At 40.2% G+C, this 14,710-nt stretch overlaps 1 protein-coding gene across 19 annotated transcripts in view; it reads left to right on the top strand.

Annotated features, from left to right (window-relative positions):
- Nucleotides 1-14,710, top strand: part of PKHD1 (PKHD1 ciliary IPT domain containing fibrocystin/polyductin) — a 476,353-nt gene that overhangs the window by 56,290 nt on the left and 405,353 nt on the right. For 18 of the 19 annotated variants that reach the window (XM_082346239.1, XM_082346233.1, XM_082346232.1 and 15 more), the window contains 5 exons: nt 4,062-4,192; nt 7,018-7,153; nt 9,968-10,163; nt 10,872-10,939; nt 12,612-14,204. In XM_082346239.1, coding sequence (XP_082202365.1) covers nt 4,062-4,192; nt 7,018-7,153; nt 9,968-10,163; nt 10,872-10,939; nt 12,612-14,204 — 2,124 coding nt within the window. The remainder of the gene's footprint in view (nt 1-4,061; nt 4,193-7,017; nt 7,154-9,967; nt 10,164-10,871; nt 10,940-12,611; nt 14,205-14,710) is intronic. The other variant, XM_082346240.1, reaches the window with a different exon arrangement.

The raw sequence follows: 14,710 nt of genomic DNA, 5'->3' as shown, positions 1-14,710 counted from the left end.
AATCACAAGTAATGAAATTGAAACTGTGATTAAAAACTTTCCAACAAACAAAAGTCCAGGACCAGATGGCTTCACAGGTGAATTCTATCAAACATTTAGAGAAGAGCTAACACCCATCCTTCTCAAACTCTTCCAAAAAATTGCAGAGGAAGGAACACTCCCAAACTCATTCTAACTCATCACCCTGATACCAAAACTAAACAAAGATTCTACAAAAAAGAAAATTACAGACCAATATCACTGATGAGTATAGATGCAAAAATCCTCAACAAAATACTAGCAAACAGAATCCAACAACACATTAAAAGGATCATACACCATGATCAAGTGAGATTTATCCCAGGGATGCAAGGATTCTTCAGTATACGCAAATCAATCAATGTGATACACCATATTAACAAACTGAAGAATAAAAACCATATGATCATCTCAGTAGATGCAGAAAAAGCTTTTGACAAAATTCAACACCCATTTACGATAAAAACTCTCCAGAAAGTGGGCATAGGGGGACCTACCTCAACGTAATAAAGGACATATATGACAAACCCACAGCAAACATCATTCTCAATGGTGAAAAACTGAAAGCATTTCCTCTAAGATCAGGAACAAGACAAGGATGTCCACTCTTACGACTATTATTCAACATAGTTTTGGAAGTCCTAGCCACGGCAATCAGAGAAGAAAAAGAAATAAAAGGAATACAAATTGGAAAAGAAGTAAAACTGTCACTGTTTGCAGATGACATGATACTATACATAGAGAATCCTAAAAATGCCACCAGAAAACTACTAGAGCTAATCAATGAATTTGGTAAAGTTGCAGGATACAAAATTAATGCACAGAAATCTCTTGCATTCTTATACACTAACAACAAAATATCAGAAAGAGAAATTAAGGAAGCAATCCCATTTACCATTGCAACAAAAAGAATAAAATACCTAGGAATAAACCTACCTAGGGAGACAAAAGACCTGTATGCAGAAAACTATAAGACACTGATGAAAGAAATCAAAGGTGACACAAACAGATGGAGAGATATACCATGTTCTTGGATTGGAAGAATCAATATTGTGAAAATGACAGTACTACCCAAAGCAATCTACAGATTCAGTGCAATCCTTATCAAATTACCAGTGGTATTTTTTACAGAACTAGAACAAAAAAATCTTAAAATTTGTATGGAGACACAAAAGACCCCAAATAGCCAAAGCAGTCTTGAGGGAAAAAAACGGAGCTGGAGGAATCAGACTCCTTGACTTCAGACTATACTACAAAGCTACAATAATCAAGACAGTATGGTACTGGCACAAAAACAAATATAGATCAATGGAACAGGATAGAAAGCCCAGAGGTAAACCCACGCACCTATGGTCAACTAATCTATGACAAAGGAGGCAAGGATATACAATGGAGAAAAGACAGCCTCTTCAATAAGTGGTTCTGGGAAAACTGGACAGCTACATGTAAAAGAATGAAAGTAGAACACTCCCTAACACCATACACAAAAATAAACTCAAAATGGATTAGAGACCTAAATGTAAGACCGGACACTATAAAGCTCTTAGAGGAAAACATAGGAAGAACACTCTTTGACATAAATCACAGCAAGATCTTTTTTTGATCCACCTCCTAGAGTAATGGAAATAAAAACAAAAATAAACAAATGGGACCTAATGAAACTTAAAAGCTTTTGCAAAGCAAAGGAAACTACAAACAAGACAAAAAGACAACCCTCAGAATGGAGAAAATATTTGCAAACAAATCAATGAACAAAGGATTAATCTCCAAAATATATAAACAGCTTATATAGCTCAATATTAAAAAAAACCAAACAACCCAATCAAAAAATGAGCAGAAGACCTAAATAGACATTTCTGCAAAGAAGACATACAGATGGCCAAGAAGCACATGACAAGCTGCTCAACATCACTAATTATTAGAGAAATGCAAATCAAAACTACAATGAGGTATCACCTCACACCAGTTAGAAAGGGCATTGTCAGAAAATCTACAGACAAGAAATGCTGGAGAGGGTGTGGAGAAAAGGGAACCCTCTTGCACTGTTGGTGGGAATGTAAATTGATAAGCCACTATGGAGAACAGCATGGAGGTTCCTTAAAAAACTAAAAATAGAACTACCGTATGACCCAGCGACCCCTCTACTGGGCATATACCCAGAGAAAGCAATAATTCAGAAAGACACATGCACCCCAGTATTAATTGCAGCACTATTTACAATAGCCAGGTCATGGAAGCAACCTAAATGCCCATTGACAGATGAATGGATAAAGAAGTTGTGGTACATATATAGAATGGAATATTACTCAGTCATAAAAAGAACGAAATTGGGTCATTTATAGAGACGTGGATGGATCTAGAGAGTGTCATACAGAGTGAAGTAATTCAGAAAGAGAAAAACAAATATCATATATTAACGCATATATGTGGAACCTAAAAAAATGGTACAGATGAACCGGTTTGCAGGGCAGAAATAGAGACACAGATGTAGAGAACAAACGTATGGACACCAAGAGGGAAAGTGGCAGGTGGGGTGGTGGTGGTGGTGGTGGTGGTGTGATGAATTGGGCGATTGGGATTGACATGTATACACTAATATGTATAAAATAGATAACTAATAAGAACCTGCTGTATAAAAAATAAATAAAATTAAATTAAAAAAAGAAAAGATATGCCACCTTACAATGTTCACTCTTTCCGTACATTTACTTTAGTTTTCTTATTTAAGTTTTAACCCATCTGTTAGGTTTGTCAGCAGCATTTCAAAGCTTTCTTCACATTTCTTCATACTCTTGAATTGTTCTTGTCAAGATTGTTTCCAGATATCTTTTATGTTGCTATTGTATGTTGGCTCTTCTTCAATGTTATTCTTTAACTTAGAAGTTTATTGTAGTCTTGTCCTGAATCTTAAGGGCATGTTTGTATATTTAACTTCAGGGTAATATTCCATTTAGTCACATGCTCCTGCAAGAGTTTTATCAGGTTGTATAAGTTTCCTTTCTCACCCTGACACATTTGGGAATGACAACCTTGCTTCTGTGGCCTCTCCCCACTGGCATGGGATATGTGTCTCTATTTGGTGGCTTCACTGCCTCTCTTATATCCCTTTCTGGAAAGATGGCAGACCAGAATCGTTGCTCATCAACAATAAGTGGGCTTCCTGTGCATCAGCTGGATCAAGGGCTGCTCCTCCAAATGGTGTTGTGTGCCGTGATATCAGTGCGATTGGTGCCATTCCTCCTCCTACTGATGTTTGTGGTGAGGAGATGGGGGTTTCTGTGGTTGCTCCTCCTCAGTGGTCAGTACAGAAATCCTGGTGGCACTTGGTGACAATGACAGTCACTTCTGTATCATCATGGCGACCAGAACATAGTCTGTGTGGTATCGAATCACAAAGCTGGAAGGGTTAAGGCTGTCATTTAAAGATGAGGGAGTGGGAATTCCCTGGTGGTCCGGTGGTTAGGACTCTGAGCTTTCACTGCTGAGGGCCAGGTTCAATCCCTGGTTGGGGAACTAAGATCCTGCAAGCCAAGTGGCGTGGCCAAAAAAAAAAAAAAAAGATGAGGGAGATGAGGACCAGTGAACTCAGGGACAATAATGCAGATGATCTGCTCTAAGTGATAGAGCAGTCTATAGCCCTGACTCTGGGCCCCCTGCTCGATCTGCTGTCTTATCCTTGCTCTCTTATACTGGTTTCTTGGGAAAAGAGTGTGTTTTATAGAATTGGCAGGGACAATGTTCAAAAATCTAGAGCAGAAGCAGTTTCCACAGACCATCTGTTGATACTTTACTTCTCTGTTCCATGGCTGTGTTTTATCTCTATGTTTTAGTCTTCAGTATCTCCTTCTCTCTGCCCTTCAGTATCTCCCATCTTATTTAGTAGTTTATATTTTTAACTTCAGTTTTTTTCTGCAGTTTGAACATGCCTTGTGTTTTGACTAAGGAGTTTCATATTTTGATTTCATTTATTTCTCTTGTGGATAATTGATTGTTGTCTATCTGTACGGCTGTGTGTCCTATCTGAAAATGCTGCTTTTGTACAGGAGGGCTCTGGGCCACCATCCGAGGCTCTAGTTTGGAAGACGTTAGCCTGGTTTTATTTGGATCCCAGTTTTGTGCCATTAATGTCACCACAAGCAATTCACGAAGAATTCAATGCAAAGTTCCACCCAAGGTAAGTGGAATCTTTTGGCATCTCCTCTCTGAGTCAGTGACCATTATTAACGTGTAGTGTAAGGTTCTGAGTGAATCGTTTCTTAGAACTAAGTTAACTGACATGACGTTTTCATCATGAGAGCATGCTTATGTTGCTTACATGGAAGCACTTCTGTTATGAATTGGGAAGCTGACCCCGCCAGTGGGGCTTGTAATTAGCATCAGTTAATTTCTTTTAAAAGAAGACAACCAGGCAGTCCCAGTCCATACTCTTAATGAGTATTAGTGCCACAGAGTAAATATATTTACCTAGTGCACATTCTGAGTGTTGGTTTGCAAGACATAGATCTTAGAATCTCGCTTCTTTCTCAAGTAAACAAATAACTTAGTTTTCATTAGCAATTTTGTTTTCTGGCATGGATGGGACTGGTGGAACTTGGAATCCTCTAGAATGTCTGGTTCCTATGAAATAGCTTCCTAGTTAGTCCCTACTGCTTCCCTTGTTTCTTAGAAACAAGTCCCTTAGCTTTCCCATCCCTCTTCAGCTGGTGCTCTCCCATAGATGGCATAAGAGTTTTTGGTCCAGACCCTTCCCTGGTGCTGTGGGTGAGAGTCATGCTCACAGCTGAAATTGAACTTCCTATTCAGAGTTCACTTCAGTGCCATCAAGATTCCTAGCACATCCATGACCCCCAAAGAAGGCTGTCTGCTGAACAATAAAGATCTCTGGAAGAAGAGAGGGTTCGGAGTAATCTTTGATCTCTGGTCCCATATTTTTATCTCATCCAGTTATTCAAATATTATGAAATGTTAGCTTTTATATATAAACTGCATGCAATTCTAATATGTTTGTGTTGTAATTTGTATATTTCCCATTATTGGACATTTAGATAATTTCCAAAATTTCCTATTTCCTATATTTACTGTGTACTTACTATGTGCCAACAATAACAGCACAGAGATATAAAGCTTTTGACATGGATATCCAGTTGTCTGAAACTCTTTTTAAATTAATACTCTCACCATCACTGTGTGGGTGTCTGATTTCTGGTGCCTTGGCCAACATTGAGTATCAGCACTTTAGCATACATTTACCATTTTAATGGGTAAAATTTGTACTGTTTGAATTTCTTTTACTAGAGAGAATTAGGAAATTAGGAAATTAGGAAAAATTAGGAAAGCCAACTTTTAATAGAACAAAGCAATACATGCAAAAAGTTCAAAAGAATATAGTAAGACAATCATACTCTCTCGTACCCACTTCCCCATTCTTCAGTCCCCCTTTCTGAAACAACCACTTTAAATTCCTTTGAATATAGTTACAGTGTCATTTGTTGGTTAAATCAATAAACCATATTTACATTATTAAACTATTTGAATGATACTGACAGAATCAGGCAATATATATTTTTTATAGTTTGTCTTTTTCTTAGAGTTTTTTTTTTTTTACTTTATAAATTTATTTATTTGTTTTTGGCTGCGTTGGGTCTTCGTTGCTGTGCGTGGGCTTTCTTTAGTTGCGGTGAGCGGGGGCTACTCTTCGTTGTGGTGTGTGGGCTTCTCATTGTGGTGGCTTCTCTTGTTGCAGAGCACGGGCTCTAGGCGCATGGGCCTTATTAGTTGTGGCACACGGGCTCAGTAGTTGTGGCTCTCGGGCTCTAGAGTGCAGGCTCAGTAGTTGTGGTGTAGGGGCTTAGTTGCTCCACGGCATGTGGGATCTTCCTGGACCAGGGCTCAAACTCGTGTTCCCTGCATTGGCAGGCAGATTCTTAACCAGTGCACCACCAGGGAAGTCCCTAGAGTTTTTTTTTTACATGTCTTCCTTATTATAAAAATCCTCTATCTTTAAAAAAATTTCATTATATCAGTTGCTCTTTTTTCTTGAAGCTCCCTCTTCTTCTGCTTCAATCTAACTTGGTGTTTTCTAGATTTATTCTATAGGTTTCATCCTAGTATTTCCCTTGACTGCTCTCCTGAGTAGCTTCACTGTTTCTTGGAGTTTTTTTTCTCTTTTTTTGGTATTGCTTATTTTATAAGGTAATAGCCTTAAGAAATATCCCAAGAAAGAAAATGTGGGAGGGAATTTTTCTGAGTACTTAAATGTCTCAAAGTACTCTCACACTTGATGGATAGTTTAGCTAGATATAGATGTTTATTTGAAATTGCGTTTTTTTTGCAGAACCAATTGGTGTGTTAATTGCAAATCATTCTTCTTTACTCTTTAATCTGTTGGATGCTGCACCTGCCTATTCTAAGCACTTGTCACTCTATGTGTGTGCATGTGAGAGAGACAGAGACAGAGAGAGACACAGAGAGAGTCTTCAAAGTAGCAAATATGTTCTTTAAAAACAATTTTCTTGAAATTAACCCTTTAAACTAATTCTGTATGGACTTTGCTAACTCAGTCTTATTTACAGAGTTTTTATTTTATTTTTTAAAAAATATTTATTTATTTATTTTCCTTATTTTTTGGCTGTGTCGGGTCTTAGTCGTGGCACACGGGATCTTCATTGAGGCATGTGGGATCTTTTGTTATGGCGTGTGGTCTCTTTGTTGCGGCACCCGGGCTTCTCTCTAGTTGTGGCCTGTGGGTTTTCTCTCTTTAGTTGTGGCGCAAGGGCTCCAGGGCGAGTGGGCTCTGTAGTTTGCAGCACATGGGCTCTCTCGTTGAGGTGCGAGAGCTCACTAGTTGTGGCACGAGGGCTTAGTTGTGCCGTGGCATGTGGGATCTTAGTTCCCCGACCAGGGATCGAGCCCGTGTCCCCTGCATTGGAAGGTGGATTCTTTACCACTGGACCACCAGGGGAGTTCCCAGAGTTTTGATTTTAAAAATTAATTTTTCAGGGGGAAGATGGACCTACAGTGAATGTGACTGTGATCAGAGGGGACCATTCTGTGGTTCTTCCCATGGCATTTACTTACGTCTCCTCTTTAAATCCAGTAATCGTGTCTCTCAGCAGAAACAGAAGCAACATAGCAGGTAAAATACCTGATCCTGCAGGATCTTTTCAGCTTAGAGCACTGATTGTATAAAAAGGCAAACAATGGCCTATTAACTTTATTGAAGATAGTATTATATTTTGGATGGAAGTTATTTTTCTGAAAACCTGGAGACTGATTTTCTCCTCTTAGCCATCATTGAATAAATCTCCTTATTATCTGTTTTTCTCTCTGTAAAATTGGGACCATTTCTATCCTGAAAATGACATGGGAATTTGAAGTTAAAAATTCAGTAAATATGTATTGTGTACCTACTATGTGCCAATAATAATAGCACAGACATATAGTAGACATTAATCTTTGTCATTAATTTATAGAATTATTAGCCTCAGTTTACAGATTAGGAAACTAAGGAACAGAGAGAATAAGTTACTTGTCTAAGATGTTACCTGGTAGTAACAACCTGGTAGTAAGTACCAGAGTGGGGATTTGAACTCAGGCAGTCTGGTTGCAGATTCCAAGCATGCAGCCACTTACAGTTTATTGTAAAATAGCGTTTGGGGCAGCAGGTCCTTTTATAGCAGTTATTTGATATGATTAGAAAATAGTATATTCTGATTAACTTGTTCCTTGAGAGACATATATATAAAGAGTGGATTCTTTAGCATCCCTACATGAAATGATTTAATCTTTCTTTGATGATTCAGATGATATGACAGGATGGAATTTTGACAATTTATTATCATGTCATAACATATAGATTTGGAAAAGTAGCAGGTAGCACTGTGTTCTGGTTAATTGGATGCCAGTTGACAGAGTTTATGGCAGACATGTCTAAGGGTTTATTATACAAGACCATCAAATTTCCTAAAGAAACAGCCTGGACTCAATTTTTCTGGTACTATTTTCATTTTCCATTGCTCAAGAGTACATAAAGGGAGGTGTCCTTTAGCTTCTCAATATTATTCAGCTCAGATAGTGCAGAAGAAGAATTTGCTGCCTGAGGCGACCAAAGTGTGTAAAATTCCTTAGTGGTATAGATTCTTCCCAACTAAGTAGAAAAGGGAGGAGGGAGCTCCGTGTTCTATTCAGATTTCAGTGATTTTGGCTTTTAATAAAATTTCCCACCTATAATGAAAAGAATAAATACATTGCATCAGTGCCTCAAAGGCATCTCAGATTAGCTTGACAATTGACCAAGAGCCCAAGGAGTTCATGTTATTGATATATACAACATGATGCATTATTTCCAGGATTTACACTTGCAATGAGATCTTTCTACAGGCAGAATAAAGAAGAACTTGTTATAAAACCCACAGTGAGTGGTGCCCTATTGGGAAAGTTTCTTTTGAAAGTTGGAGGGCTACATATCTCCATCCAGGAGATGCTGATGCTGATGATGACAATAGAGCCAAGATGAAATCAAAGAAAAAAAGAAGAGGGGCAGGGAAGGAGGAGGAAGGGTTTGATGTGAGGGACCATTAGTGTGGTTTTTGCCATCAGCGCCCGATCTGAATGAATTCCAACTCAATCACTCCTTGGGCACAATACTTAACTTCCTTTATCTTTAGTTTCTCCAACTGTTAGGTAGGAATAAGTCTTTCAAGGTTATTGGGAAAAATGGAGATAAAGTATCAATAGGTAAAAGTACCTAGCCCAGGAACTAACACAGAGTAAGCACTCAATAAATGCTTTATTGATGTGAGCACCATCATTCTGCCAGATACTGGGTGTTGTATAAATGGGCCAAAGATGGCCTCTCTACATTGGCCCCATGTGGTTTCCTTCCTCACAGCAGTCTGGGATGCATTAGCTGAAAAGTCCGCCAATGCTAAATTCAAATTCTTACGCACCTAATTGTTTTAAATATAGCCTCAATAAGCAGATTTTCTATAATTGTTTTAAATATAGCCTAATTGTTTTAAATATAGCCTCAATAAGCAGATTTTCTATAACCTTTTAGAGCCTATCTGCTTTACATACTCTGCAAAACTTCATTTAACATCTGATAGCCATATCTGTTCCTCTTGATACTCAATAAATATGTGACATAAAATGAAGTGTCCGTAGTATACATGGCATTTTAGCAGAGTTGCTAATAAACTAAAAAGGTATTGAGATACAAGACTGGGCTCAGGCCCTCACATTTCCATTAATCAGCTCTGAGACCTGGGCTACTGAGCCTTAGTTTCCTCAAAATCAAAATGCCAGTCCTGCTAACTGCCCTGCATATGTTATCAGGACAGTGTGAGGGTCAAATGGGATAATGTGGGTGAAAGGGCTCTGTAACTGCGAATGACTGCGCTCATATATAGCATTGCTACGGGGCTCGGTGCATAATCAAGACAGAGCTTTAGACTTTTACCTTCAGAAAAGTAGAGGCTAAAAAAAGGACATGGGGTGTTATTTTCTGGTTATGAAGACCATCATAACTACTTGATTTGCCTTTGCATGGAGATGAATTAATGCCTCTTGTGTACAATTGTCCTGACAATTTTTCTTTCTATGCCCTTGAAGTTATAGGCTGTAGCTCTATTAAAAGAGTTGTAAGTTTCATGATAAAAATTAGGTTGGCATTAAAAGCTTTTTCAAATTATTTTTATTTGTTTTGGCCACGGTGCATGGTTTGCAGAATCTTAGTTCCCTGACCAACGATCAAACCTGGTTCCAGCAGTGAAAGCACCAAGTCCTAACCACTGGACTGCCAGGGAATTCCCAGCATTAAAACTCTTAATCAGAGTATTATGCACAGGGCTAACCACGTGTTTAATCTCGAAAGATAATCTTAGAATTGAATAAACGGTTGAGACCACAAATCCACTTCACAGGAGCTAATGGATTCTTTCCAACACAGGAGGTGAGACCCTTTCCATTGGAATGGCACTGCCAATGAACCACACGGATTTGGATGCCCAAGTCCACATTGGGGACACCAGAGCTTGGGTCCGAGCGCAGGCAGCTCAGGGCCTGGAGGTGGTGCTGCCCCCGCTGCCTGCTGGGCTCCACGGAATCTCAGTCTCCATCAATGGGGTCCACATTCACGCACAAGGGTGAGGTGGACCCTTGCCATTCATTTTAAGTCTGTTGATGGTCTAGCGATTCAGTTGAGGAATTCTAGTTTTGAGTTAGGTCTTTAGTTTTTCTTCTTCTTCTGAAGTTAAGGGATAAACATATGAGAACCCTAAAATCTGAACAAATCTTGGAGACCCTACAGGACAGTTCACTCTCAAGACCAGTTTTTGGCTTACTAGCTGGGGAAAGGAGAACTTTCTGGAACTAAGATGTCATGTCTCTCAGTTGGGTCGGGATGGGATGGGATGGGCATCTCTATGTGAAGAGGAAGAGTCTGTGCTTAATAAGAGACTGTGATTTCACTAAGACCTTTAATAATAACGGTGTCTTGGGCTTTGAATAAATGGCTTCAATTACTGCACAAGCCATGCTCAGTCCTCTTTACCCTGAAGTCCCTCTGCCCAGTATTTCTCCAGAAGTTCCCTTGCTTCATTCCAGAAAGTAGCTAAACTCTATGAGGCTGATGTGCCCACTTGGTATTGGAGCAGGAAAATATCCCACATAGCTTCTCTTCTTCACGTTTCCTTCCTTCTCTGGTGGACAGTGCCCCTCACCTGCGCTCTCCATCACAGCCCCCTTTCTTTCTTCTTCTCCCCCCAATACATACATCTCGGCTGTCTCGTGCCTTATTTTCTCTTTTTTTCTGACTCTCAGTTATTTCATGACCACCTCCCCATTTTCTATAGTGTGGATCTTCACATCCAGTACATCACAGAAGTCTTCAGCATCCAGCCTTGCTGTGGGTCCCTTCTGGGTGAGTGGCTTTGACCTGACTGGTATTATTTATTCAGCAAGTCTACTCCCTGGATATTCAGAGTTTGTTCCTGGTGAGACCAGAGAAGGGGCTGCAGGGAGGGGTGCTTTCCTCTGCCCTGGGAACTGAGTGATGTACTTTGGAAGGTGTGAAAACTCAGGATCCCTTAGCCCAGTGAGTTCAGGAAATTAAAGAATTTTTACGAAAAGGAGATGTGCCTGGTTTTCTTTTTTCCTAATGGAAGGAGGCTGAAACATCTAAAAAGTGGCACATCTCGAGTACATATCACCGAACCACTTTGCTGTACATCAGAAATGAACACAATATTGTAGATAAACTATATTTTGATTAAAAAAACAACAGTAGAAAACAAGAGAAGAGCTTCCTGAGTTAGCCTTTTTGATACTGCATATGCAAGGACAAGAGGGATGAGTCTTTGATGTCTTTGCTTGCTCTAGGGATGTAACTGAAGGACGAGACAGAGTCAGAAACACAAATGCCAATATGGGAGATGTCAGGACAGGACAAATAGAGAAATCTAGAAAACTGCTCATTTTCAGAAAAAACTGAAAGCTATATATTTGCCTGTGATAATCATTGTGATAGTGGATAAAATAACACATTACTATCCTTTTTAAAAAAATTTTTATTGGATATAGTTGATTTACAATGTTGTGTTAGTTTCAGGTGTATATCAAAGTGAATCAGTTATACACATACATATATCCACTATTTTTTAGATTCTTTTCCCATATAGGCCATTGCAGAGTATTGAGTAGAGTTCCCTGTGCTATATAGTAGGTACATTATCCTTCTTGAACATAGTATAATCCTTTTTAAAGCTGCTTGGCTATACCACTGATTTGGTAATGATAAGGGGTACATTGCCCCCATCCCTGTCCTGAAGATAGGATTTGATTGTGCCTCAACTAGAAAGTGAGACAATGTCTATGAATACAGCAGCAAAATTACAAGCATGTTTCAATGTTTCGGTGGTTCTTGATATGTCATATACACACACACACACATGACTACATAATATATGGAATACTGGAATATTACATAGAATAATATAGAAGTAGAAGACTTCAACAAATTAGATTTTTCATTAGTAAGTTTAATATATATAGAACAATATACATATATACTACATAATAACATAGAGAATAATATGGAATATTAAGGCAGATAATGCAGCAGATGACAAGAAGACTAAAGAATTTGATTTTTCATTATGTATATGTTGTATACATATGTATATGAAATATTCATATCCTCTTTCTACTTAATAATTTGTAGAATCATATAGACTGACATGTTAGATAATATAGCAGATGACAAGAGCACTTCAAGAAATTTGATTTTTCATTAGTGTCCAAGTTGATGGAGGTGGTGGTTTCTAGGATCTATAAACATACTTGGAAATTTTGTCTTAAATATTATAAACATTCCTCTTATAGGACAATTTATATTGTTTTACTATCATGTGAAATTTAGCCCATCTGAGTCCTGCCAAAATGATCACACATCAACACTGATGGGTGAGGTGAAATACTTTCACTAACACTTACCCCACCTTTTACTTAGTCTTGCTGGCGCTCACACAGGGGCTGTGAGTTCCTAGTTCTGAAATATCAGCTTTTCAGTTTTGTTCTATATATTTGTGCTTTAGGTGGAACCATCCTCAGCATCTCAGGAAGAGGGTTCAGCAGGGACCCAGCTTTGGTTTGGGTGCTCGTGGGCAATCGGTCCTGTGACATTGTGAACTCAACGGAGATGAACATCTGGTGTGAGACCCCGCCAGCCCCCCTGCCGCCTGGTGCCCCAGCCCCTGTGGAAGTCTGGGCTGGCAGCCAGCCCTTCCCCCACCAACCTTTGCCAAGCCTGCTGGGGAAGGGCTTCACCTTCACATATGAAATGGCAGCAACCCCGGTGGTCACAGCCACGCGAGGAGAAATCAGAAATCACAGCCTGAGGCTCTACGTGGAAGGGCAGAATCTCTCCAACTCAGAGGTCCTTCTGGGGAACTTGAGCTGTAATGTTGAGACCCAGTCTCCCAGTAGCAACACAAGCCTGTCTGGGTGCACTTTTCCTCTTCACAGTTTGGAGGCGGGCATCTATCCTCTCCAAGTACGTCAGAGGCAGATGGGGTTTGCTGACATGTCCGCGGTGCCCCAGCAATTTGTGGTGTTGCCTCAGATAACAGCCATTTCCCCAACACTTGGGTCCACTTGTGGAGGGACAGTACTCACGGTGAGGGGCTCGGCTCTCAACTCCAGCAGGAGGTCAGTTCAGGTTGACATTTCAGGTCCTTTCACTTGTGTGATTTTGAGTTTGGGGGACCAGATGGTCCTCTGTCGGATTACCCCGGCGGGTAACCCCTTGCCTGGCACTTCCTTCACCCTGAATGTCACTGTCCTGGTTAATGGGCTGCCCAGCGCCTGTCAGGGGAATTGCACTCTTTTCTTGTGTGAAGAGACAACTCCTGTCGTGGACGCCTGGACCACGACCATCAGTGGGTCTCTGACCACAGTGCTGATTAGGGGTCAGAGGTTAGGTACTGCGGCTGATGAACCAATGGTGTTTGTGGATGATCGCCTTCCTTGCACTGTGACTTTCTTTAATACAAGCCACGTGGCATGCTGGATCAGTGACTTGGCCCCAGGACCCCACTACCTATCGGTTTTTCATACAAGATATGGGTATGCTTGCTCTGGTTACGTTTACAGACACTTCCACATTTTGCCTCAAGTGTTTCATTATTTCCCCAAGAATTTCAGCCTCCATGGTGGAAGCCTCTTGACCTTGGAGGGTGCAGCCCTGAGGGGACGGAACTCCACATTAGTCTACGTTGGCCAGCAGGCCTGCCTGACTGTGAACCTCAGCTCTGAGCTCATCCAGTGCTCTGTTCCTGCAGGGAATGGCTCCGTTGCCCTGGACATAGAGGTAGATGGACTTTCTTACCAGGTGGGCGTCATTGGTTACAGCGATGCCTTCACCCCCAAATTGCTCTCAGTTTCTCAGACTGATGACGTCTTAACGTTTTTGGTGGCCGGGATCTCAGGAGCTGCGAACGTTGACATTTTTATCGGGATGTTCCCCTGTGTGGGTGTCTCTGGCAACCGTACCCTTCTCCAATGTGTGGTCCCATCCCTTCCTGCCGGGGAGTACCAAGTCAGAGGTAATGACCGCCTGAGAGGGTGGGCCTCATCTATCCTGGTGTTCACGTCCAGAGTGACCGTTACAGCAGTGACCGAGAACTTCGGTAAGTCAGGCAGATGAGGCAGAAGAGCTTTCTTTATATAAGTGGATCAGTAGCTCCTGTCCCTACTCTGTGAGGTAGGAAATCAACATCAGTCTCAATGACAGGAGAGAGAAGCCGGTTTTCCTCTTACGGTCCCAGCTTCCTCCTAAAACGTTGTCATGCTCCATTTATGAGGCTTTGTTTTTTGTCGAGGAGATTGTGCATATTCTCTAAGTGTTTGATTGTATTTTAATTTGATACATTAACCCGCTTTAATTTGTGCTTTAAATTAAGTAATACCATTTGTAAGAGCTCATAATTTGATCATTTAAGTAGAGCATAAATGCCTTCATTTATTTTTAAACCTATCTGCCAATTTGAATTGTTTTAAACTTATTAAATATGATTAATTTTTATCATTTTGTGCTATTTCACAGACAAATTCATACTCCACCAATAATAAGCCAATTGCACAGTACGATTGCATTGGTTGAACTTTTTCTCCTTTTAGATGTATTGGTATTTGC

The sequence above is a fragment of the Balaenoptera borealis genome, assembly GCF_965194805.1.
Source record: "Balaenoptera borealis genome assembly, chromosome: 12".
Lineage (NCBI taxonomy): Eukaryota > Metazoa > Chordata > Mammalia > Artiodactyla > Balaenopteridae > Balaenoptera > Balaenoptera borealis.
This window is presented reverse-complemented; position numbering and strand designations above follow the sequence as displayed.